Source organism: Oncorhynchus tshawytscha, linkage group LG14 (genome assembly GCF_018296145.1).
Source record: "Oncorhynchus tshawytscha isolate Ot180627B linkage group LG14, Otsh_v2.0, whole genome shotgun sequence".
Lineage (NCBI taxonomy): Eukaryota > Metazoa > Chordata > Actinopteri > Salmoniformes > Salmonidae > Oncorhynchus > Oncorhynchus tshawytscha.
The window spans coordinates 6,111,357-6,136,030 of record NC_056442.1 but is presented as its reverse complement, the minus strand read 5'-3'; the positions used below and the strand labels follow the sequence as shown (position 1 = coordinate 6,136,030).

Here is a 24,674-nt window from a genome sequence, read left to right as displayed (position 1 = left end):
TGAAAAAAATACAAAGGTGTTTAATGCTGAAACCCTCATATTAAACACCAATGGTTTTGATTGATGATTTATATTAGGATAATATTTTACAGGTTTTACATTTAATTTCTTATTTTAGAATCATCTTACTTGATTATTTTATACATTTTACATGTGATAAGGCCACATAGAGGGCCACAGATAATTACTGACACCTGTGATAATCTGAAGTACCCAAAATGGCCAGTAGATGCCATCTGATAAAATATAAAAAGAAAGCTACCGAAATCCTGGTAGTTTACTGGTAAACTTCGAAAGTTTCCAGTAATATACCCTCCCTTTGCAACCCTAAGCGAACCACATTCTTTTCAAGAATCCTGAGGCGCTTATTTTGTTTACGTACAGTCCCATGGAGATTCTGATCAAATCTTGTAGAATGTCCATTTGACACTAGAGTTGTTCACCTACTTTGAAGAACAGACAAGCATTAGAAAATGAACACACACAATAAACTCTGCATGAGAGGAGAAACAAAAGTTGACAACATCATGATAAATAGTAATAATAAATACATATATTTGAAAGATTAAGACACCATTGGGCAGCCCAAGGCAGAGAGAGAGAGAGAGAGAGAGAGGTAGAGAGAGAGAGAGAGAGAGAGAGAGAAAGAGCGAGAGAGAGAAACTGACAGGAAGTACTAGTCCTTGCATGGGTGTTGCGGCCTCACCATCTCACCACCTGGCTGCTGTAGTCCTCTGTGGTGGCTACACCTCCCACCTTCTCCCCTTCCACCCCCTCTATCTCCCTCTCCTCCTCCTCCCTCCTGGCTTTGGAGATGGGGGCTGTGTGCTGGTGTAGCCGCTGCCTCTCCTCCTGCCTTTCCTGCCTCCTCCTCAACCTCTGCTCCTGGTGCTGTGTCTGGCGGCTGTACTGATACCTCCGGAGGAACAGCTCCTTGGCGTACTCGTACAGCTCCACGTCCAGGGCGTTGAGCCCCTCGATGCGCCGCCGCAGAGCCCCCTCCCCCACCCCCACGCTGGCCGCCCGCGTGCTGTTGATCTGCGTGAAAGCCTGGATGAAGCGCAGGCCGAATGTCCGCTCAAACAGGTACTGCGTCTTGCGCTGGAACTCGGTCAGGCCGTAGAAGGCCATGTTGCGGAGGTTGTTCTTGGCACTGGCTAGTAGGACACGGCCGCGCTCCCGTTCGGCGCCGATGGTGGAGACGTTGTAGCAGCCCACCAGGCTGAGGTCGGCCAGCATGCGGACCTGCCGGTTGTTGGCCAGGTTGGAAGGGCAGTCCATGAAGTTGGTCAGCGTGACCCCGGTCCAGTCGTCGCCACTGTAGCAGGCGGGCAGTTCGTCCTGGGTGGGAGAGCGGCCGTCACACATGTGCAGGGCTGTCTTCCAGGTGGCGCCCCGCTGCACGTGCTTCCACTCGCTCAGGTAGCGGGAGACAGGGTCCCTTAGCATGGTGATGTAGTAGAAGTTCCTGCAGCAGCAAAGACAGAAAAAGACATTCGTTTCAATACTTCCTTCCTTTCCATGTCTCCTTTCCTTGTCTCCTTTCCTCCGTGCTCTCCAATCCATAATGACAGAACTGGGAAGTGGGAGAAGTGGGAGCGTTAGAGAGAGTGAGACTGGCACACGTCTTTCACTTTCCCTCCCTCTATGTAACACTCGCTGATGAGCTAGGAAGTGGCAATGAGCTATAATTATTTGGCCATGTGAGAGAGAGAAAAAGGTGGAAATGGGGTGATGAAAAGAATGAAGAAAATATCATATTTCTCACATTTAAAAATAGCCAGCATTAGAAGATAGGAAACTCTAATAACGCTCTCTCTAAACAGTGATCCTAATGAGCTGAGAGCACAGTGGGCTATCTCATTTTTAATACTGAATAAGAGACATTTCTCATCCTATTGCTAGGCCTCCCTAGCTCCTGAATATGCGTACCTCGGTACCTTCCTTTCACTGCGTAACAAATAGCTACATTTAAGTAGCATGTTGCGCTCTACTGTCCTTTTTCTGAAAACGGTGAACTTATCGAACATCCAATCCGTGGAGGATTTCTTCTAAATCAAAAAAGGGAATATAGGCTAAAGATGAGAGTGTAGTGTATAGAATCACTTTTTTTCTAATACAGATCACACCGCACTGCAGTATTTTTTTTACATTATCCCGTAGTCAAATAAAGTAGGGGAACCATTTTGGGCCCCCGACAGGTACAACGGGGAGTTTGAGAATTGAGATCAAGACTAAAACCTTGAAAGCTGCAGCTATACGGCAAAGTAAACATCTTGTATGTGTCAAATGCAGAGCGCTGCTTGTTTTCACTTCGAGATTCCTGACGGCAGAGCTGCTAGAGATTCATGAGGAGCGGTTAGCAAAAGAGTTGAGACTGCCAGAGGAGACGAAGCGTCACAAAGCATTCACTTATACATTCTGATGGAGAAGGAAAAGACGCTTTATACGATAGATATCATAGTCAACACTGAGCCGCTAACATTTTGCCTGAACAGAAACTGAATTGCTTGAACAGGATTTTCTCAACGGTGAGCAATGGGGTTGAGTAGTCAGAGTATGTCAGATGTTGTCTCTATACTGATCAACAAATATTGATTTCGACCAAAACTCTTAGGGGTAATTAAGGAAAGGGAAATGTCAGTCTGCACCACTGAAGTGGTAATAATGGCTCTGTGACTGCCATTTAAAGAACCATCTGACTGTTGACCTTTTGGTGCAGGAGACACACACACCACCCTCAAAGGTAATTAGGAGATTATTGTCGGGTGGCAGACTACCATCGACCGATATTTTAATGTGTCAGCAGAAATAGATCCTAACAACGTTTTTTTTCATGACACACGCGCGCGAGCGTGAGCGCACACGCACTCACACAGACTCACACATACGCACACACACACACGCACTCACACACACACACACACTCCAAGCCGTAATGGATATTCGACCACAGCACAGGCTGTAAATGAATTAAACTGGCACTGTGAGTGTGGGGAGAAATGGATACACACCAAGAGCTGTACAGAGAGATGGACACACACTCCCAGAGCTGTACAGAGAGATGGATACACACCCAGAGCTGTACAGAGAGATGGACACACACTCTCAGAGCTGCACAGAGAGATGGACACACACTCCCAGAGCTGTACAGAGAGATGGACACACACTCCCAGAGCTGCTGCCTACACAGTCTTTCTGGGAAGAGGGTATTTTAGACCCCCATTACAGATGTAGGATCTTTATTTGATCACTCTTTTGTTGCTGAGAATTTTCCTGCACCGCTGGATATGCATACATTCACAGAAAACCCGCACTAACGCACAGTTCTATGGAGAGTATTTCACTTTTCATGTTACTACATTTTGACCAGCTAATAGCCTAACCACTGTTCAAGCAACATTATGGACTAACCGTTTAAATCCTGTTGCTGCAGGATGATTTTGCTGTGACAATACTGGTCCAATTAAGATTCTACATAACCACAGGACAGGCCCATCAATATGTCTCCGCACAATCCAGACATTCTAGCTCCATCCTTCTATTCTTCCATAGTGACCTATTGACATGAATGGACGAATGTCAAAGTGCTCCGATTACTCGTCTGTGTGTGTGTGTGTGTGTGTGTGTGTGTGTGTGTGTGCGTGTGCACGTGCGTGCGTGTGTGTTCGAGGGACAGAGTGGTTGGGAAGGTCGGGGCATCAGTCAACAGTTAATAGAGTCCGTCATCAAACAATTGAGTGTTCCGCTTTATCTTACTGGGCAAAACAACAGTGCACACGCACATTGTTTCAACATGCACACGTTTGGCATGTAATTGACCTGGGCGAACAACATATTCTGTAACAGGATGGATGTTGACTTACAGACGGGCTATACTCCATGCATTTACATATATACTGTACAAAAAATATAAACGCAACATGTAAGGTGTTGGTCCCATGTTTCATGAGCTGAAATAAAAGATCTCAGACATTTTCCATACGCACAAAAAGCTTATTTCTCTCAGATTTTGTGCACAAATGTATTTACATAGTGAGCCTTTGCCAAGATAATCCATCCACCTGACAGGTGTGGGATATCAAGAAGCTAATTAAACAGCACAATCATTACACAGGTGCACCTTGTGCTGGGGACAATAAAAGGCCACTCTAAAATGTTCAGTTTTGTCACACAACACAATGCCACAGATGTCTCAAGTTTTGCGGGTGTACCATTGGCCTGGTGACCGCAGGAATGTCCACCAGAGCTGTTGCCTAACGAATTAATTTCAATTGACTGATTTCCTTATGCGAACTGTCACTCAGTTAAATAGTTGAAATTGCTATGTGTTGCATTTATATTTTTGTTCAGTATACTTGTTTCATTTCTACAGCACAGAAGAAACTCTAGTCACTTGAAGCTGACCAGAGCCTAAGGGCTTGCTTTAAAAATATATATATTTTACCTTTATTTAACTAGGCAAGTCAGGTAAGAACAAATTCTTATTTTCAATGACAGCCTAGGAAGAGTGGGTTAACTGCCTGTCCAGGAGCAGAACAACAGATGTCATTCAGCTGGGGGGTTTGAACATGCAACCTTTCGGTTACTAGTCCAACACTCTAACCACTAGGCTACCCATCCACCTCAGTGGCTTTCTTAACCGTGTTAGCACCAGTCATCTTTATAAGGGGATGAAATCTAAATATAACAAGCTGAAAATGTGAAAGTCCAAAACTATTTAACGCCAAATCCTATACACTCTGTGTGCTTATAGACATATATTATGATCCCTTATAAATGAGAGTCGAACAATGCTTAGGGCCCATCTGCATATGGTGACAAAAAAAGAGAGTTTAGCTGGCAGCCACTTTGTTCCCAATCATTTCGACCTAACTAAAATGGGACATCGTGCCAACAAAACATCCTCATTACATCTTCTCCATTTCGTCTGTGTAGACCATTCCTGCAGTCAAATGACCTAGTGGCCTCATGGGTGGAATGTTATTCATATTTTTCCTAATTAATAAACATTCTTCTTTTTTTAACGCATAAAATAGTGTGGGTTTATGTCAAACGGTTTTTATATTTTTCCTTATTCCATTATGTATATGAAGTGTAATATTGGGATGCAAACTCAAAATGTAATACATTTCAACTCTATATCTGACATGGTGCAGGTGACTTCTTGTTTTAAGACTTACCAAGAAACACTCTGTGTGGGACCCTTATTCAGCCCACTGCAGTAAAAGGTTCAACGCTGCAGGTACATGGACAGATCTAGCTTACCATCCTCAAACCGGTACTTTAACCCTGACCTTAGATGACCGTCTACAACTGCCTCCCACTGTTTCAACAGCTGTAGCGGGTTGCTACTCCTCTAATGAATACCTGTGATTTCTACTGGGTTTCCATAGTGGAATGAGACAGCTCGGATTCTATTAGCGCAACTGGAGGACTGATCCTGCCTGATGACTTCCTTGAGAAACAAACAACTATTTCCACAGAGCTCAGTCAGAGAAGTGCAGGCAAATGAGCCCAGCTCCTCTCTGTGTTGCTCTCACAAAATCCCTGTGTCACTTCAATTCAAATTGTGTTGCAACAAGGAATATGAACATGCACTGTAAGAAGCCGATATAATTTACTAATAGTCACTAATATTTATTGAGATAAAATAGTAAACCACGCAATTTAGGGAAAGTATGTAAATGAGCAAGAACGTAATTCACTACTAGATAATCCTTTTCATTCAGAAGAACACCCCTCCTCATCTTCTGGTCAATGCAAAGGCTGTGGCTAAAATGGCACCCTATTCTATGTAGTGCACTTATTTTGACAAAAGTAGTGGATTGTATAGGGAATAGGGTGCCATTTCAGATGCATCTGACCCAGTGGAAGAGAGAGGCCTCTATCCACCCTAATAAGATGAGTGCCTCTCAATCATTCATAACGGACCATTCCAACAGTGCATAGAAACACTCTGGGCACTCTGGACAAGCAATCAATGCCCTGCCAGGACTCCCGGTGTCTGTCTGATGGATGGTTGAATAAAGATAATTGGTCAAATATTAAAAAAAACGAAATGGGCGAAGTTGGCTTATGGCATTTAACACGGCTGGACTTGTATCCACTGGCATTTAGTAAACTATACAGTGTCTGCAGTGTCTGCTGACCTTTTTGACACATTTCTCCGGTTTAGAAATGTCTGAGGGAAACAGAGGGTGTTATGGGTACTCGGACCCATGATAGTCAGGAAGATACTTGGACGCAAACTCATATGATTAAAAAAAATACAACTCTAAGAAAACAGTATGCTGCTATATCAGACAAAGCACTCAATGACTAACGTAAATGAATGGATGGGACACTTAAAACAGGAGCAAGAGATGTTGAAACACCTTGTATTCCCATAGACCTAGAATTCTATGTCTATTTCTATGCCCCTCTTATGGCCTGTCTCCAAGTCTCCTTCATCTGCAGCGCAGACAACCTCTCATTGATTAACCTGAGTGTGTGGGGCGAACTTGACGCTCTTGCCTGTCTCCCCCCTTGCCTCCCCTCACCTCCCCCTCGCTTGCTTAGGCTTTCAAGGAACTCATATTTCCGTAGAGGAAATGGGATCAATATTAGCCAAGACAATTCTCATTCATTACCATTAAGGACACACACTGGCTTGATGAGGTGGAATTGAGTCACTTACTGGAAAATGGCTCAAATCAAATACAATTGTATTTGTCACATGCTTCATAAACAACAGGTGTAGACTAACAGTGAAATGCTTACTTACCCAGCAATGGAGAGATTCTCAATAAAAAAAAGAATAGCAAGAGGAATAAATGCACAATGAGTAACGATAACTTGGCCATATACAAGGGGTACCAGTCAATGTACAGGGGTAATTGAGGTAGATATGTACAGTTGAAGTCGGAGGTTTACACATGCATAGGTTGGAGTCAATAAAAACTTGTTTTTCAACCACTCCAAGAAATTTCTTGTTAACAAACTATAGTTTCGGGCAAGTCGGTTAGGACATCTACTTTGTGCATGACACAAGTAATGTTTCCAACAATTGTTCACAATTATTTCACTTATAATTCACTGCATCACAATTCCAGTGGGTCAGAAGTTTACGTACACCAAGTTTACTGTGCCTTTAAACAGCTTGGAAAACTCCAGAAAATGTTGTCATGGCTTTAGAAGCTTCTGATATGCTAATTGACATTTGAGTCAATTGGAGGTGTACCTGTGGATGTATTTCAAGGCCTACCTTCAAGGCCTACCTAACTCAGAGCCTCTTTGCTTGACATCATGGGAAAATCAAAAGAAATCAGCCAAGACCTCAGAAAAACAATTGTACTCCTCCAGAAATGGGTCTTCCAAATGGACAATGACCCCAAGGATACTTCCAAAGTTGTGGCAAAATGGCTTAAGGACAACAAAGTCATGGTATTGGAGTGGCCATCACAAAGCCCTAACCTCAATCCCATAGAAAATTTGTGGGAGAACTGAAAAAGAGTGTGTGAGCAAGGAGGCCTACAAACCTGACTCAGTTACACCAGCTCTGTCAGGAGGAATGGGCCAGAATTCACCCAACTTATTGTGGGAAGCTTGTGGAAGGCTACCCGAAATGTTTGACCCAAGTTAAACCATTTTAAAGCAATGCTACCAAATACTATTTGAGTGTATGTAATCTTCTGACCCACTGGGAATGGAATGAGAGAAATAAAAGCTGAAATAATTCTCTCTCCTATTATTCTGACATTTCGCATTCTTAAAATAAAGTGGTGATCCTAACGGACCTAAAACAGGGAAATGTTACTAGGAATAAATGTCAGGAATTGTGAAAAACTGAGTTTAAATGTATTTGGCTAAGGTGTAAGTAAACTTTCGACTTCAACTGTACATATAGGTTGGGTTAAAGTGACTAGGACACAGGATATATAATAATTAGTAGCAGCAGTGTATGTAATGAGTCAAAAGAGTTAGTTCAAAAAGGGACAATGCAGATAGTGCGGGTAGCTATTAGGGTAACTATTTAGTGGTCTTATGGCTTGGGGATAGAAGCTATTCGGGGTCCTGATGGTTCCAGACTTTGTGCATCGGTACCGCTTGCCGTGTGGTAGCAGAGAGAACAGTCTATGGGTGGCTGGAGTCTTTGACCATTTTTAGGGCCTTACTCTGACACCGCCTGTTATAGAGGTCCTGGATGGCAGGGAGCTCGGCCCCAGTGATGTACTGGGCTGCACACACATCCCTCTGTAGTGCCTTGCGGTCAGATGCCAAGCAGTTGCCATAGCGGTGATGCAGCCAGTCAAGATGCAGCCAGTCAAGATGCTCTCAATGGTGCAGCTGTAGAACCTTTTGAGGATGATGCTGTTGATGTGAGCCATGACCAGCCTTTCAAAGCATTTCATGGCTACAGATGAGTGCTACGGGGCGATAGTCATTTAAACAGGTTACCTTGGCGTTCTTTGGCACAGGGACTATGGTGGTCTGCTTGAAACATGTAGGTATTACAGACCGAGTCAGAGAGAGGTTGAAAATAGCAGTGAAGACACTTGCCAGCTGGTCAGCTGCTATGAGTACGTAGCCTTATGAATGTTAACTTGTTTAAAGGACTTACTCACATTGGCTATGGAGAGCAAGATCACACAGTCGTCCGGAACAGCTGGTGCACTCATGCATGGTTCAGAGTAGTGTTGCACGGTATACCAAAACTTCTGTACTTTTTTGATACTAGGTGCTAGAATTTATGTTACTTTCGGTACTTCTGTCAAATGTGTCTCACGGATCAATTCTGTCTATAAGCACATCCGACCCCTTGTTATAGAGTGCCTGTTCCACTTACTCATTGCTAACCTGCACTGGGAGTCTGGGCGGCATTATGTTAGATACCCACTGCACAGAAGTTAACACACTTGAATAATGCGACACTGCCTGTAGAAATGTTGAAACTGTTAATTATTGTTCACAAAACAATGTCTATACAGGCTAGAACCCTTTACAATGAAATACTGGTAGCATCCAGCTTTGTAGGATAACTTTCCTTGCTAGCTTACAGATAAATCTGACATCAATTCACTACCCTAGTCCTTTGTTTGTGATCAGCAAAATGAAATCAGCAAATAATGCTGATTTCAAAGCTGATTGCCAAAATGTTATTAATTCACTTATTCGGTCTCTCATTACCGAACTAACTGCATTATGAAGGATGTTATTACTGGTTAAAGAGACAGAGCACATTTTTATAAAATAAGCTACTTCTATGCAAATGTTGTTGATCAGTGAAATAAAATAAGTCACAAATGGAAGGGAAACAGATTGTTTGTCATCTGTAGCCCCATGAAATCTGCTAAAACAAGCTCAATAACTCAACACACTCCTATTGAATATGTATTCACCTGTTTTGTGGATAAGGCTACATGTTGATTTACAAAATGTATCAACAGAGATTTACCATTCAAATAAATTATTACCATTATGTAGTTAGATTGGTAAACAGAAAAAAATCTAATTGATTGTATGATTGTATAATTGATTAATTCACTTATATATGGCTGTTTCTGAAATATGTTGATTAAAAAAAAAAGGCGCTCAAAAGATGCCCAAACATTTAACAGAGCAGCAGCTGAGTTTATCTGTCTGGATCAGGTGCCAATCTGTGGCATTGGCTAATATGCCTTATTTTTTGCCGTGGTATCGTTTTGGTATTGAGTGTCGTTTTGGTATCGAGTATTGTGATGGTATCGAGTATTGTGATGGTATCGAGTAATGTGATACTAAATCTGGTATTGAAGTCAAAATGATGGTATTGTGACAACACTAGTTCAGTGTTGCTTGCCTCGAAGTGAACATAGAAGGCATTTAGCTCATCTGGTATGCTTGCGTCACTGGGCAGCTCGCGGCTTGGTTAACTTTTTTAATCCATGATAATTTGCTAAACCTGCCACATCCGACGAGTGTCAGAGCCGGCATAGTAGGATTCAGAACATATTCCAGTCTGTGCGAAACAGTTCTGTAGCTTAGCGTCCGCTTCATCGGACCACTTCCGTATTGAGGGCATCACTGGTACTTCCTGTTTGAGTTTTTTCTTGTAAACAGGAATTAGGAGGATAGAGACTGGCTAAAGGGAGGGCAAGAGCCTTGTATGAGTTTCTATGTGTGGAGTAAATGTGATGTACATTTTTGTTGCATTTAGTTGTACAGGTGATATGCTGGTAAAAATGAAGATAAACTAATTTCCGTTTCCCTGCTTTAAAATCACCAGCCAATAGAAGCACCGCCTCTGTATGTACATTTTCTTGTTTGCTTATTGCCCTGTACAGCTCGTTGAGTGCAGTCTTAGTGCCAGCATCGGTTTGTAGTGGCAAATAGATAGCCATGAAAAATTTAGATGAAAACTCTCTTGGTAAATAGTATAGTCTGCATTAAAGATTAAAAAAAACTGAAAATGGAAAGGGGGATACCTAGTCAGTTGTACAACTGAATGTATTCAACTGAAATGTGTCTTCCACATTTAACCCCTCTGAATCAGAGTGGTGAGGACCCTTTACTCAGTACTTTGTTGAAGCACCTTTGGCAGCGATTACAGCCTCGAGTCTTCTTGGGTATGATGCTACAGGCTTGGCTCACCTGTATTTGGGGAGTTTCTCCCATTCTTGTCTGCAGATCCTTTCAAGCTCTGTCAGGTTGAATGGGGAGCATCGCTGCGCAGTTATTTTCAGGCCTCTCCAGAGATGTTCTATCGGGTTCAAGTCTGGTCTCTGGCTGGGCCACTCAAGGACATTAAGAGACTGGTCCCAAAGCCACTCCTGCGTTGTCTTGGCTGTGTGCTTAGGGTCGTTGTCCTGTTGGAAGGTAAAGCTTCTCCCCAGTCTGAGGTCCTGAGCACTCTGGTGCAGGTTTTCATCAAGGATCTCTCGGCATTTTGCTCCGTTCATCTTTCCCTTGATCCTGGCTGGTCTCCCAGATCATCCCCACAGCATGATGGTGCCACCACCATGCTTCACCGTAGGGATGGTGCCATATTTCCTCCATATGTGACACTTGGCACTCAGGCCAAAGAGTTCAATCTTGGGTTTCATCAGACCAGGGATTCTTGTTTCTCATGGTCTGAGAGTCCTTTAGGTGCCTTTTTGGCAAACTCCAAGCGGGCTGTCGTGTGCCTTTTACTGAGGAGTGGCTTCCGCTTGGCCACTCTACCATAAAGGCCTGATTGGTGGAGTGCTGCTGAAATGATTGTGGGAAAGTCAAGGGGTCGGAATACTTTCCGAATGCACTGTATATTATCCATGTCCTTGTTCAGCCACGACTCAGAGAAACATTGAATATTAAAGTTCTTCAGTTTGTTCTCTCGTGACTGTACGTTCACCAAAAGAACAGAGGGTAAAGGTGGTTTATTTCCTCGTCAACATAATCTCATCAGGATGGCGGCACGTCTGCCTGTCTTGCCCTGTCGCTTCCTCTTTCCGAGTCCCGGGGATTAGTGCCTGGTCTGGAGTAAGCAGCAAGTCCAGAGCTGTTGAATCATTGAAGTAGAAATTGTCATCCAAATCGAGGTTAGTGGTCGCTGTTCTGTCCAGAAGCTGTTTTCGTTCATAGGAAATTATGGCGAACACGTTATGCACAAAAAAAAAATAAGAATTGGTCAGGAGCCTGTAAAATGGCTGCTATCCACTGCAGCACCATCTCTTACTCTTCTGCTGTGTTGACTGTTTTAAGTCTGTGCACGAAGTCCCCCCCATAGGAAGTTTGGCCAAACTGAGACTACTGTCTGTGATTCCAATCTAATGAGGTGAATAAGTCCATCAGACATTTCAATAAATCACGGTTGTCTGACCTGGTACTTGTGTACTAGCGTTCCTACCCTACCCTTACTTCCGCCATATTGTGTGATACGGGTAGATAAAGCGGTTTGAAAGAGGTGGATGTTTCTACCTCACACTGAAGCTAGGGTGATGATGGTTCTCGGGGAGTGTACCACACAACCAATGCAAATCCAATTCAAACGTGTCACTAACACCACACTGAAGCTACATTCACCCACATAGGCTACACGAGGCGTACCATTTTCTATCATACATTTTCATCTTCACAATAACCCAATCGGTTGTCCTATTCCCAAACTTAACACCCTCAAACACTCTCCGACACCCCTTTCTGGTGTGGGAATTAGCTTCTCTGCAGGAGACCCAGAGAGTGTGAGTTTGTGACCTCCTGCTCCCCGGCCCCCCTGCAAGAGGTGGAATTTGCTGCTGGGAATGGAGGTTGTGTCCTTGGTAATGTGGTCATACTTAGTGGCAGATCACTTAGTGGCAGATTCATTCAATACTTACTGTAGGGCCTGAAAGATTGTCAAAACAGGGAACTGAAGATAACATCTAAAATCACATCACCTAAACATTTCTTTCAGAATATTAGAATGTCAGTATGGGAGTTATATTAATGTGGGAAACGATCAGATGGGAGTTGGATCATGAGTGTGTCCATCGAGCCAGAGCCATGTGGAGCTGTGTGACTACTGCCAGCAGTCAGACTGTAGGAGATATCCTCCCCAGTCTGGTCTAGAGATCTATTTAATGAAAACTCAAACACACACAGAGAGAGAGAGAGAGAGAGAGAGAGAGAGAGAGAGGAAGTTATAGAAGAAGAGGCAAAGAGGGACAGGGAGACAAACAGACACAACGACACAACAAAGAGCTGGAGCTCTACATAATAAACCCTCGCTGCACCACAGGGTCTAAGAAAAATACAGACAGAGGGTGAGAGGGAGAAGTGACAAAAAAGAGGCAGAGAATGATATAAGTGATGGATAAAAGAGCATAGATACTATATATACAAAGGCCCTTCTTAGAGCTTGCAGGGAGGACAACTCCACGGGAGTTGAAAGACCTGCCTGAGCTGTCTGTAGCGTAAGGTCAGATCCTAGAAATAGAATGAAACTCATTCCAGTTCTATGGGTCAGACTGACCTCTTGTCCATTCACACTCTCAGCACTGTCCCCGGCCCGTACAGCCAAGTGTGGGAGTGAACAGATTCATTCACTCTAGTGTGAGATTGATTTTGTTAAATGGCTGATTGATGCTCAAGCCAGTTCCAGGATTGGAAGGTGTGGTGTTGTTGGGGTAATTCACTTATAATGACTGGAGCCCAGAGATCATCATGGTCAGGTAAAAAAATCGAACTAGCCCCAATTATGGCAACTGAGCTCACTAAGTCCTCACTGAGAATATTTGATACAGAGCATCAAGTAACGTCAGAGCTCACACTTGGCAGAATGGGACTGTTAGTGTGTCTCTCTCAGTAGGTGAGTCCCAAATGTCATCCTATTCACTAAAGGTCACTAGTTTTAACCAGAGCACTATGGGCCCTGGTCAAAAGTAGTGCACTAAATAGGGAATAGCGTTCCATTTGGGACAGAAACAATGTTTCTCTTTCTGAATGTAAATGACTGTCACCATGTATAGTTGAAGTCAGAAGTTTACATGCACCTTAGCCAAATACATTTAAACTCAGTTTTTCACAATTTCTGATATTTAATCCTAGTAAAAATTCCCTGTCAGTTAGGATCACCACTTTTATTCAATAATAGTTGAGAGAATGATTTATTTCAGCTTTTATTCCTTTCATCACATTCCCAGTGGGTCAGAAGATTACACACACTCAATGAGTATATGGTAGCATTGCCTTTAAATTGTTTAAATTGGGTCAAACATTCCTGGGAGCCTTCCACAAGCTTCCCACAATAAGTTGGGTGAATTTTGGCCCATTCCACCTGACAGAGCTGGTGTAACTGAGTCAGGTTTGTAGGCCTCCTTGCTCGCACACACATTTTCAGTTCTGCCCACAAATTTTCTATAGGATTGAGGTCAGGGCGTACAGATGAACGTGGCACCTTAGGCATTTGGAAATTTCTCCCAAGGATGAACCAGACTTGTGGAGGTGTACAATAGTTTTTTCTGAGGTCTTGGCTGATTTCTTTTGATTTTCCCATGATGTCAAGCAAAGAGGCACTGAGTTTGAAGGTAGGCCTTGAAATACATCCACAGGTACACCTCCAATTGACTCAAATTATGTCAATTAGCCTATCAGAAGCTTATAAAGCCATGACATAATTTTCGGGAATTTTCCAAGCTGTTTAAAGGCACAGTCAACTTAGTGTATGTAAACTTCTGACCCACTGGAATTGTGATACAGTGAATTATAAGTGAAATAATCTGTCTGTAAACAATTGTTGGAAAAATTACGTCCTAACCGACTTGCCAAATCTATAGTTTGTTAATTAACAAGACATTTGTGGAGTGGTTGAAAAACGAGTTTTAATGACTGCAACCTAAGTGTATGAAAACTTCCGACTTCAACTGTATTAGGGACCAATCAGATCACTTCTTCACTCTCTTCTGTTCGACGGCGTGTATAGTCTCTCTCCACAGATGAAAAGTGAATGCTGATGCAACACTCATTTAAAGCAGGGAAAGATGCTACGTGCTAGCCAAGCGTGAACAGCTGTGAAACCCTTGTTTCCTTTAGAGACGCTGTCATAACTTAACACCACTCGTTCGGCTGATGCTGTTGGATTAAATAGAGTTGTGCATATTAATTGAGCAATTAGTGGACGTGACTGAGCAGATCACTTCCTCTACTGGAATGCTCTGCCAGTTGTGGTGATAATAGAATACCTTTATATACCCACACATGCCCATGTGCCAACACACACACACACGCGCGCGCGCACACACAGACAAATGCCCACACACTTACTGCACATCCACAGTACAATGTGCAGTCCATTACAAGCCCACAGAAGAATAGGCAGAGAAGGTATGTTACTCGATACAGCACAGAGAGAGAGACAGACAGATAGAGAGAGGGAGAGACAGAGACAGAGAGAGAGCAAGAGAGAGAGTGAGAGAGAGAGAGAGAGAGAGAGAGAGAGAGGGCTAACTGTGGCTCTCTGATGGTCTCAGATCTGGGATGCTATTTCGGGAGCTACAGGAAAGCCCCAGGGATACTGGTGTGGAGACAGTGGAGTAAAATGAGAGATTTACCGGGTAGATCTTGGGTAGTGTGTGTGTGACAGAGAGAGAGAGAGAGAGAGAGAGAGAGAGAGAGAGAGAGAGAGAGAGAGAGAGAGAGAGAGAGAGAGAGAGAGTGAGATAAACTTTTGTTTATCCATTTCACTTGCTTTGACAATGTAAACATGTTTCCCATGCCAATAAAGCCCATTGAATTAAATTGAGAGAGAGAGGGGAGTAGGAGAAGGAGAATGAGGGTGAGGGTGAGAGGGGAGTAGGAGAAGGAGGGCGAGGGTGAGAGGGAGAGGAACGGAGGGTAGGCGGGGAGACACCAAAGAATAATTGTCCCGATTGGTGTTTTTAAATCACTGATGAAGGACTTTGAGGCTGATTCCCTGACCTGTCAATGTTTTTAATTTCCTGTTTTATACTCTTGTGAATTCAATGTTTTTTACTAGATTACTTGTAGTTTTTCACGTTGTCTGTCTGTAATTTTTTTGTAATGACTTGGTGCTGCCTATCTTGGCCAGGGCGCTCTTGAAAAAGAGATTTTAATCTCAATGAGCCCTTCCTGGTTAAATAAAGGTTCAAATAAAAAATTAAAAAATAATAATGGTCTCTCCAGTGGGTTACTTGGACCCCAATGTATTTCAGCCTTCACTTCTCCCCCAGCACATGGCAGCGCATATTTCTCAATTGACAGAAACCTGCTTTTGTTGCAAAGACTTGGACATTTCCTAAAGATAAACTATACAAGTCAGGAGTACAGCAGCCTGTCAGGATTGTAGTAGTTAGCATGTCACCTTTCTCTTTAACACAGTTATCAGAAAGACCATGTACTGCTTATGGAACTACATACAGTAATAGATGGAACCACAGCATAGGCCTACAGACACAGATAACCAAACAGGTAATAACACAGTCACATATCACTTACGAGCATGTCCTGATTGCTTCTCAGAAAACAACTAACATGAAAACAGTTAAGTTATGTCTCTATTTCAAATGACCTTATATTAGAGAAATTCAGAGTCAGACAAAAGTATTTTGAAATTCTTTGACACAGCCATTGGCATGCTACTACTCTAATACTTAAACTTGTAGTGTTAACAATTACAGTAGCTTGACATGTTAATTGTAGCAGTTTCTTTCTTCAAAATAAGTCACTTCCAATCCTTTGGGTTGTCTTGGGTGAGCTACACGCAGCACTCACCCCACACTAGAGGTCGACCGATTCATCGGAATGGCCGATTAATTAGGGACGATTTCAAGTTTTCATAACAAACGGAAATCGGTCTTTTTGGGCACCGATTTGGCCTATTTTTTTATTTTATTTTTTACACCTTTATTTCATCTTTATTTAACTAGGCAAGTCAGTTAAGAACACATTCTTATTTTCAATGACAGCGTAGGAACGGTGGGTTAACTGCCTCGTTCAGGGGCAGAGCGACAGATTTTCACCTTGTCAGCTCGGGGGTTCCAATCTTGCAACCTTACAGTTAACTAGTCCAACGCTATAACGACCTGCCTCTCGTTGCACCCCACAAGGAGACTGCCTGTTATGCGAATGCAGTAAGCCAAGGTAAGTTGCTAGCTAGCATTAAACTTATCTTATAAAAACAATAAATCAATCATAATCACTAGTTAACTACACATGATTGATGATATTACTAGATATTATCTAGCGTGTCCTGCGTTGCATATAATCTGACTGAGCATAGAAGCATACAAGTATCTAACTGAGCGGTGGTAAGCAGAAGCAGGCGCGTAAACATTCATTCAAACAGCACTTTCTTTACGTTTTGCCAGCAGCTCTTCGTTATGCGTCAAGCATTGCGCTGTTTATGACTTCAAGCCTATCAACTCCCGAGATGAGGCTGGTGTAACCGAAGTGAAATGGCTAGCTAGTTAGTGCGCGCTAATAGTGTTTCAAACGTCACTCGCTCTGAGCCTTGGAGTGGTTGTTTCCCTTGCTCTGCATGGGTAATACTGCTTCGAGGGTGGCTGTTGTCGTTGTGTTCCTGGTTTGAGCCCAGGGAGGAGCGAGAAGAAGGACGGAAGCTATACTGTTAGACTGGCAATACTAAAGTGCCTATAAGAACATCCAATAGTCAAAGGTTAATCAAATACAAATGGTATAGAGGGAAATAGTCCAATAATTCCTATAATAACTACAATCTAAAACTTCTTACCTGGGAATATTGAAGACTCATGTTAAAAGAAACCATCAGCTTTCATATGTTCTCATGTTCTGAGCAAGGAACTAAAACGTTAGCTTTCTTACATGGCACATATTGCACTTTTACTTTCTTCTCCAACACTTTGTTTTTGCATTATTTAAACCAAATTGAACATGTTCCATTATTTAATTGAGGCTAAATTGATTTTATTGATGTATTATATTAAGTTAAAATAAGTGTTCATTCAGTAGTTGTAATTGTCATTATTACAAATTAAAAAATATAAAAAATTGGCCGATTAATACGTATTTGCTTTTTTGGTCCTCCAATAATCGGTATTGGTATCTGCATTGAAAAATCACAATCGGTCGACCTCTACCTCACACACACACACACACACACACACACACACACACACACACACACACAGCTGTTACTGTAATACCACGCACACAGAATCTCTGTCGTGAAACCTGTGTACTCAAAACACTTCATGATAAGACAGAAAAAGAGAGGGGAAAGGAACAAGTAGAAACAGGCTTGTATTTGGGACTTTAGTGATGTGCTATACATACACATGAAGAACATGCTTGTATTCGGGACTTTAGTGATGTGCTATACATACACATGAAGAACAACAGGCTTGTATTCGGGACTTTAGTGATGTGCTATACATACACATGAAGAACAACAGGCTTGTATTCGGGACTTTAGTGATGTGCTATACATACACATGAAGAACAACAGGCTTGTATTTGGGACTTTAGTGATGTGCTATACATACACATGAAGAACAACAGGCTTGTATTTGGGACACATGAAGAACATGCTTGTATTTGGGACTTTAGTGATGTGCTATACATACACATGAAGAACAACATGCTTGTATTTGGGACTTTAGTGATGTGCTATACATACACATGAAGAACAACAGTGATGCTTGTATTTGGGACTTTAGTGACATACATACACATGAAGAACAACATGACTTGTATTTGGGACTTTAGTGATGTGCTATTGTATTTGGGACTTTAGTGATGTGCTATACATACACATGAAGAACAACAGGCTTGTATTTGGGACTTTAGTGATGTGCTATACATACACATGAAGAACAACATGCTTGTATTCGGGACTTTAGTGATGTGCTATACATACACATGAAGAACAACAGGCTTGTATTTGGGACTTTAGTGATGTGCTATACATACACATGAAGAACAACAGGCTTGTATTCGGGACTTTAGTGATGTGCTATACATACACATGAAGAACAACAGGCTTGTATTTGGGACTTTAGTGATACATACACATGAAGAACAACAGGCTTGTATTTATACATACACATGAAGAACAACATGCTTGTATTTGGGACTTTAGTGACGTGCTATACATACACATGAAGAACAACAGGCTTGTATTTGGGACTTTAGTGATGTGCTATACATACACATGAAGAACAACAGGCTTGTATTTGGGACTTTAGTGATGTGCTATACATACACATGAAGAACATGCTTGTATTTGGGACTTTAGTGATGTGCTATACATACACATGAAGAACATGCTTGTATTCGGGACTTTAGTGATGTGCTATACATACACATGAAGAACATGCTTGTATTCGGGACTTTAGTGATGTGCTATACATACACATGAAGAACAACAGGCTTGTATTCGGGACTTTAGTGATGTGCTATACATACACATGAAGAACATGCTTGTATTTGGGACTTTAGTGATGTGCTATACATACACATGAAGAACATGCTTGTATTCGGGACTCTAGTGATGTGCTATACATACACATGAAGAACAACATGCTTGTATTCGGGACTTTAGTGATGTGCTATACATACACATGAAGAACAACAGGCTTGTATTTGGGACTTTAGTGATGTGCTATACATACACATGAAGAACAACATGCTTGTATTCGGGACTTTAGTGATGTGCTATACATACACATGAAGAACAACAGGCTTGTATTTGGGACTTTAGTGATGTGCCATACATACACATGAAGAACATGCTTGTATTTGGGACTTTAGTGACGTGCTATACATACACATGAAGAACAACAGGCTTGTATTCGGGACTTTAGTGATGTGCTATACATACACATGCTATACATACACATGAAGAACAACAGGCTTGTATTCGGGACTTTAGTGATGTGCTATACATACACATGAAGAACATGCTTGTATTTGGGACTTTAGTGACGTGCTATACATACACATGAAGAACAACAGGCTTGTATTTGGGACTTTAGTGATGTGCTATACATACACATGAAGAACATGCTTGTATTTGGGACTTTAGTGACGTGCTATACATACACATGAAGAACAACAGGCTTGTATTCAGGACTTTAGTGATGTGCTATACATACACATGAAGAACAACAGGCTTGTATTTGGGACTTTAGTGATGTGCTATACATACACATGAAGAACAACAGGCTTGTATTTGGGACTTTAGTGATGTGCTATACATACACATGAAGAACAACAGGCTTGTATTTGGGACTTTAGTGATGTGCTATACATACACATGAAGAACAACAGGCTTGTATTCGGGACTTTAGTGATGTGCTATACATACACATGAAGAGCGACAAGTTTGTGTATAAATCGGGATCTGCTCCTTAATCTACCTCCAGATGATAAAACGATGTAATCTCTCGTAAAGGAATGTGGAGATTACTACTATCCTCTGAATACCTCTGCAGAATGCATGATATTACATTACAATGGAATATATTACGTTTTTGCATGTTCTGATTAGGGACTGATACATTTTTGGAATATGATCCTAACCAACGACACATTGGTTTTTTGAAAGACTTCCCAGTCAATTGCTGGGAGAAAGTGTTGCTGACACAAGACTTTATTAAGGCATATGATCAATTGACCAACTTCTATGGGAAATAATAACTGAATGGACCTTTGATCTAGTTCAGGGTTTCCCAAACTCGGTCCTGGGGCCCCCTCTCGGTGCACGTTTTGGTTTTTGTTCCAGCACTACACAGCTGATTCAAATAACCAACTCATCATCATGTTTTGATTATTTAAATCAGCTGTGTCGTGCTAGAGAAAAAACCAAACGTACACCCCAGGACTGAGTTTGGGAAGCCTGGTCTAGTTAAACCCAGGTCTATAGAAACTACACAGAGAGAACACACTAATGACAGAGTTACCTTATACCAACTTGGCTAATTAATGTCGGAAATCATACCTCTCTCTCTCTTGCCTTATGCAACGAAAGAAAGGGTGAATGAGAACCGGGATGCTGTGTCTAATGATGTGTGAAGAGCATGCTCAGAGGTTTTCTGTGCATGTGTGTGTGTTGCTGATCTATACCGAGTGTCTGGAACACACACACACCTCGGAGTGTGAGACATCTGCTGTACACGAATACACCTGGGGCTACACCTCCACTGATAAACACCTTCTGATCATATATTATCCGTTTTATGTTAATGACTTATTCTTATTCATTTTTGTCCTATCTGATGTGACTTCCTTGTTCTATGTGTTTGTGAAATGGCTTGTGACAGAGCTAAGTGAAATTCACTGTAAATACAGTTAGAATTTCAATCTACCCTCTGAACTAACTGTGAGAGGAGCTTACATAAAACCGCCTTCTCTTCAGATGGGAATCTTGAGCTGAGGGATTTTACGGATGAGAAATTGACTTAAGTGCAGGACAAGATTAATGTCAGAAATTTGCCACCAGATGGGTTTTTTCTCATTTTCTCATGGTCTGCTTTGGGTCCTAGTGCCAGTGAAACGTGGAGGAGGAAGACAACGCTGAATCATCAGTGTACTGGATTATGTGCACAAAACCCATATTATTAGACTATTAGACTGCAGTGGGTCCTGGGTAGGATGTTTTATCTCTCCTATAAAACAAAGCAAAATGTTAATAACATATTTTTGTCTATTCTAGTAGCGGTGTCTCTTTGTGGAAGAAACACATTAGCCAATGTTCACAGGCTCTGAGTAAAAGCCGTGTCCGTCAGCCTCAGGGTTTGACTTTCATTTTCAATGAATTGAAGAAAATAAACTGTCATCGAAGATAATGGGCAGTTTTCCAGTTCATAGCCGGTGATTCAATGCAATTTGAATTTGATTGTTCTGAGATGGAATTGACCCCAGAACAGGTAATTATGTTATCTTTATACTTGGGTGAGACAGTGAGGTTTGCCTCCTCTCTCTCTCTCTCTCTCTCTCTCTCTCTCTCTCTCTCTCTCTCTCTCTCTCTCTTTCCTACCATTGCAGCTGACTGTGGAAGAGCAGACCTGACAAATGAAGCAGATTCTAAGGTTGGAGCAGTGTGTTGCTGCTGTGAGGAGCACGCCATGCTGGACTCAGTGGCACGGTGCTCTTATTAGTGATTGGCAGTAACCTCACATGACTCACTGATGGGGTTGGTCAAGGTAGATTATGTGGAAAGTAGGACGGAGGTCAAGAAGGGAGGGAGGGAGGTATGTGTGTGTGGGTGGGTGGGTGGGTGGGTGCAGGGAGGGAGGGAGGGAGGGAGGGAGGGAGGGAGGGAGGGAGGGAGGGAGGGAGGGAGGGAGGGAGGGAGGGAGGGAGGGAGGGAGGGAGGGAGGGAGGGAGGGAGGGAGGGAGGGAGGGAGGGAGGGATTTTAGCATTAGGGCAGAGCCTAATCCTGATTATGTTGGTTAGGAAAATGAGATACATCCACATTCACCCACGCTGGTCGCTCCAATGAAGGTAGTCTGATGTGACAGGATCTGATGTGACCTTTCATGCGTTAGCCTGACTGAAGCGTCCCATGCTCTGGAGCTGCATGGGGACTGCCTGGAAATGCCAACGCTGTCAGAGCCCTGGCACCAGCCCTGACACAGCCTCGACCAGGGAGACCAGATGATGGGGTGTCTGTGAGATGACCCGAGGGCAACAATAGACAGATGGCAGCTCTGTCTCCACTAAAGACCATCATGTCCCCATAGATGCTCCATGCTAGCCTATAGGCTAGCATGTGGCAACCTCTCAATTTCCCATGTTAAAGTCCCAGTGCAGTCAAAAACATGCTTTTCGTGTGTTTTATATATATTTCCACAATATGAGGTTGGAATAATACAGTAAAATTGTGAAAATGATGATAGTGCCCTTTACTGTAAGAGCAGTTTGAAAAGGCTGCCTGAAATTTCAGCCTGTTTTGGTGGGATGGAATTTTGGGGTGACATCACCAGGAGGCAAATAGGTTAATAGACCAATAAGAAAGAGAGTTCCAAACCTCACTACCAATAACAGCTTGTTTTCAGTTATCCCCTCCCCACTCAGACAACTTCCAGACAGTCTATTTTTGTTAATATTTTACCATTTTATCTGAGATTTTTTTTCTCTCAAATGAAGGTAATTAATGGTTCTGGTCTGACCGTTTGACCCGTTTCATTTCCATGCTTATTCTTCTTATACAAGCAGATCATATTTCTGGAATACTCACGTGCGTTGTACCAGATTTACTGTTTCAGGTTTTACTATCTCAGTCTATATGGTCTTTTATAACACCCTCATTATCGTTAATTATCTTTGAACTCTTGATATCAACAAAAAACCATGGGGACAATCTACAGTGCTCTACTTGTATTATCCCCATGGTTACAGTACATCCTAAAGCTACAGTCAGAAGTATGGGATCAGGACCAACAAGAGGACAAATGCACCAATCAAAAAGACAACAAGATTAAATGATTGTCATGTCAAGCCGAACCCAAAAGTAAAAACCTTGTTTATTTTTTTTTTAACTAGAAGTGTTTCAGCCCTTCTACCCCAAAATGGAATAACCCTGAAATAGAGGCAGTTTATAATGTGTTTATAATGTGTTTATAACCATTTATAAAGGGGTAGTGTACAGTAGCCCTCTGTGAGGATAACTACTGCCTGTTAAAGCCTTCAGAAAAGGGCTAATTCATTTTCAACAGGAAAATGAGTGCAAGGGGGGGGGATTGTAAATATCTTTAGTCAAGCGCCTTGTCTTCTATGTGTGTAATCAAGCTTTTAGCACGCTCTATTCAAAAGAGAGGCTAATCATAGTCTTTTAATACAAACCATAATGATTTGAATTGGTGTTCAAGCTGGGTTGGAACAAAAGCCTGCCCACTGCAGCCCCCTAGGGCCAGGTTGCCACCCGTGTTGCATGCTATTGTTCCTGTTATAGAAATGTAGTGTAGGCTACATTATTCTTTCAAACCTATCTGATCATTGAATTGAATTCTGTCAATGTACACTTGCATCTCACACTGTTTCTCCTGGCCACAAACAGTTTAGGCTCTACTTGATTAGCTACAGGAACAAGAATCAAATTGAGAACCCATACCGTCGGTCCCTCTGAGCATCCTTCTTGTCTTTCTTGTTCATCACTACAGGCACGCAGTTAGTCAGCTCGGTCCAGTCCGCATGTAGACCACAACTCCAGCCAGTAGAGAACCTGGAGAAAAGCCAGGACTCCGCTTTGCCCGGGCGGTGACAGGTACATTTCTTCTGTCCTGGCATACAATCACAGGGCTGTTCGAGGTGAATGTTTCGGACAAGGTGCCGTCCGAAAGTAGTCCCACCGGTCTTCTGGATGTGAAGGAACACTATAACGTCATCTCCTTTGATGTTGAAATCCACGTGTCGCTCAAGGTCTCGGTCAGTAAAATTGAATTTGGACAGAGTTGTTGAGGAACCCTCCGACTCCAGCCCTTCTTGGTACGCGTAAATGTCGTCCCCCGAGTGATATTGGCGGAACATTCCACTCAACTTGTCCCTGGTTAGGAAGCGACAAGAGTTACTGCCGGCTGGACAAATGTACTGATAGCCTATCATCAAGAAGACCACGGCCAGTATCGGAATCAAAATGATTTTGTTGGATTTATCCTCCATTGTGCGTGGTGAAATAGTCATGCCATTGATATAAGCGGTAACATAAAGTCTCCAGCCAAACCAAATGCTCTAACTCCTCGTGCACCCTGCTTCATCGTAGCCTAGATGGTTACAGTTGTCAAACTTGATGTCTCCTTTGGAGCGATGAACATCTCTCTAGACAGGCAGCCTATTTATTTCCAGCAGCAAAATGTTTTTAATTTTTTTTTTTTAACTATTCCCAACGCTATGCCAATGTATCGTCTTCTATTGTCAGAAGCAAAGGAGACATTTGTGAAATTTGAAAAACAGACATAGCCTACCCGGGGTAGTCTATCTCACGAGCGCGCAGCTGATTCAGCATCTTCTTCGACAACAGCTCTGTCCGGAGGCGGCGACTGCAACCTCGCATAAATGCATCACGCTGTCATTAGTAGCATAACCACCAGGCGCACACGCACTATCCATGCATCTCTCTATAGCCTACCGGTTCACTGTTCATTTTAAACCTTTGCGTCACCACGACAATGTTTTTAAATAACACTTTTGTGTCGATTAAGGCTGGCTCTTCAAGTCAACATCTCAACAACAATTGTTCATCTGTGCGCAGGGCAATACA

At 42.5% G+C, this 24,674-nt stretch overlaps 1 protein-coding gene across 2 annotated transcripts; it reads right to left on the bottom strand.

Annotated features, from left to right (window-relative positions):
• Positions 1-24,674, bottom strand: LOC112266437 (heparan-sulfate 6-O-sulfotransferase 3-B-like). 2 transcript variants are annotated; one of them, XM_024443903.2, is made up of 3 exons: positions 23,529-24,674; positions 707-1,468; positions 1-446 (listed from the first exon to the last, which is right to left on the bottom strand). In XM_024443903.2, the coding sequence occupies exons 1-3, from the start codon at positions 24,095-24,097 to the stop codon at positions 440-442; spliced, it is 1,338 nt and encodes a 445-aa protein (XP_024299671.1). In that variant the 5' UTR covers positions 24,098-24,674; the 3' UTR covers positions 1-439. The 2 variants fall into 2 exon arrangements, with proteins under 2 accessions (XP_024299671.1, XP_024299672.1); XM_024443904.2 differs by having other exon boundaries at positions 1-443.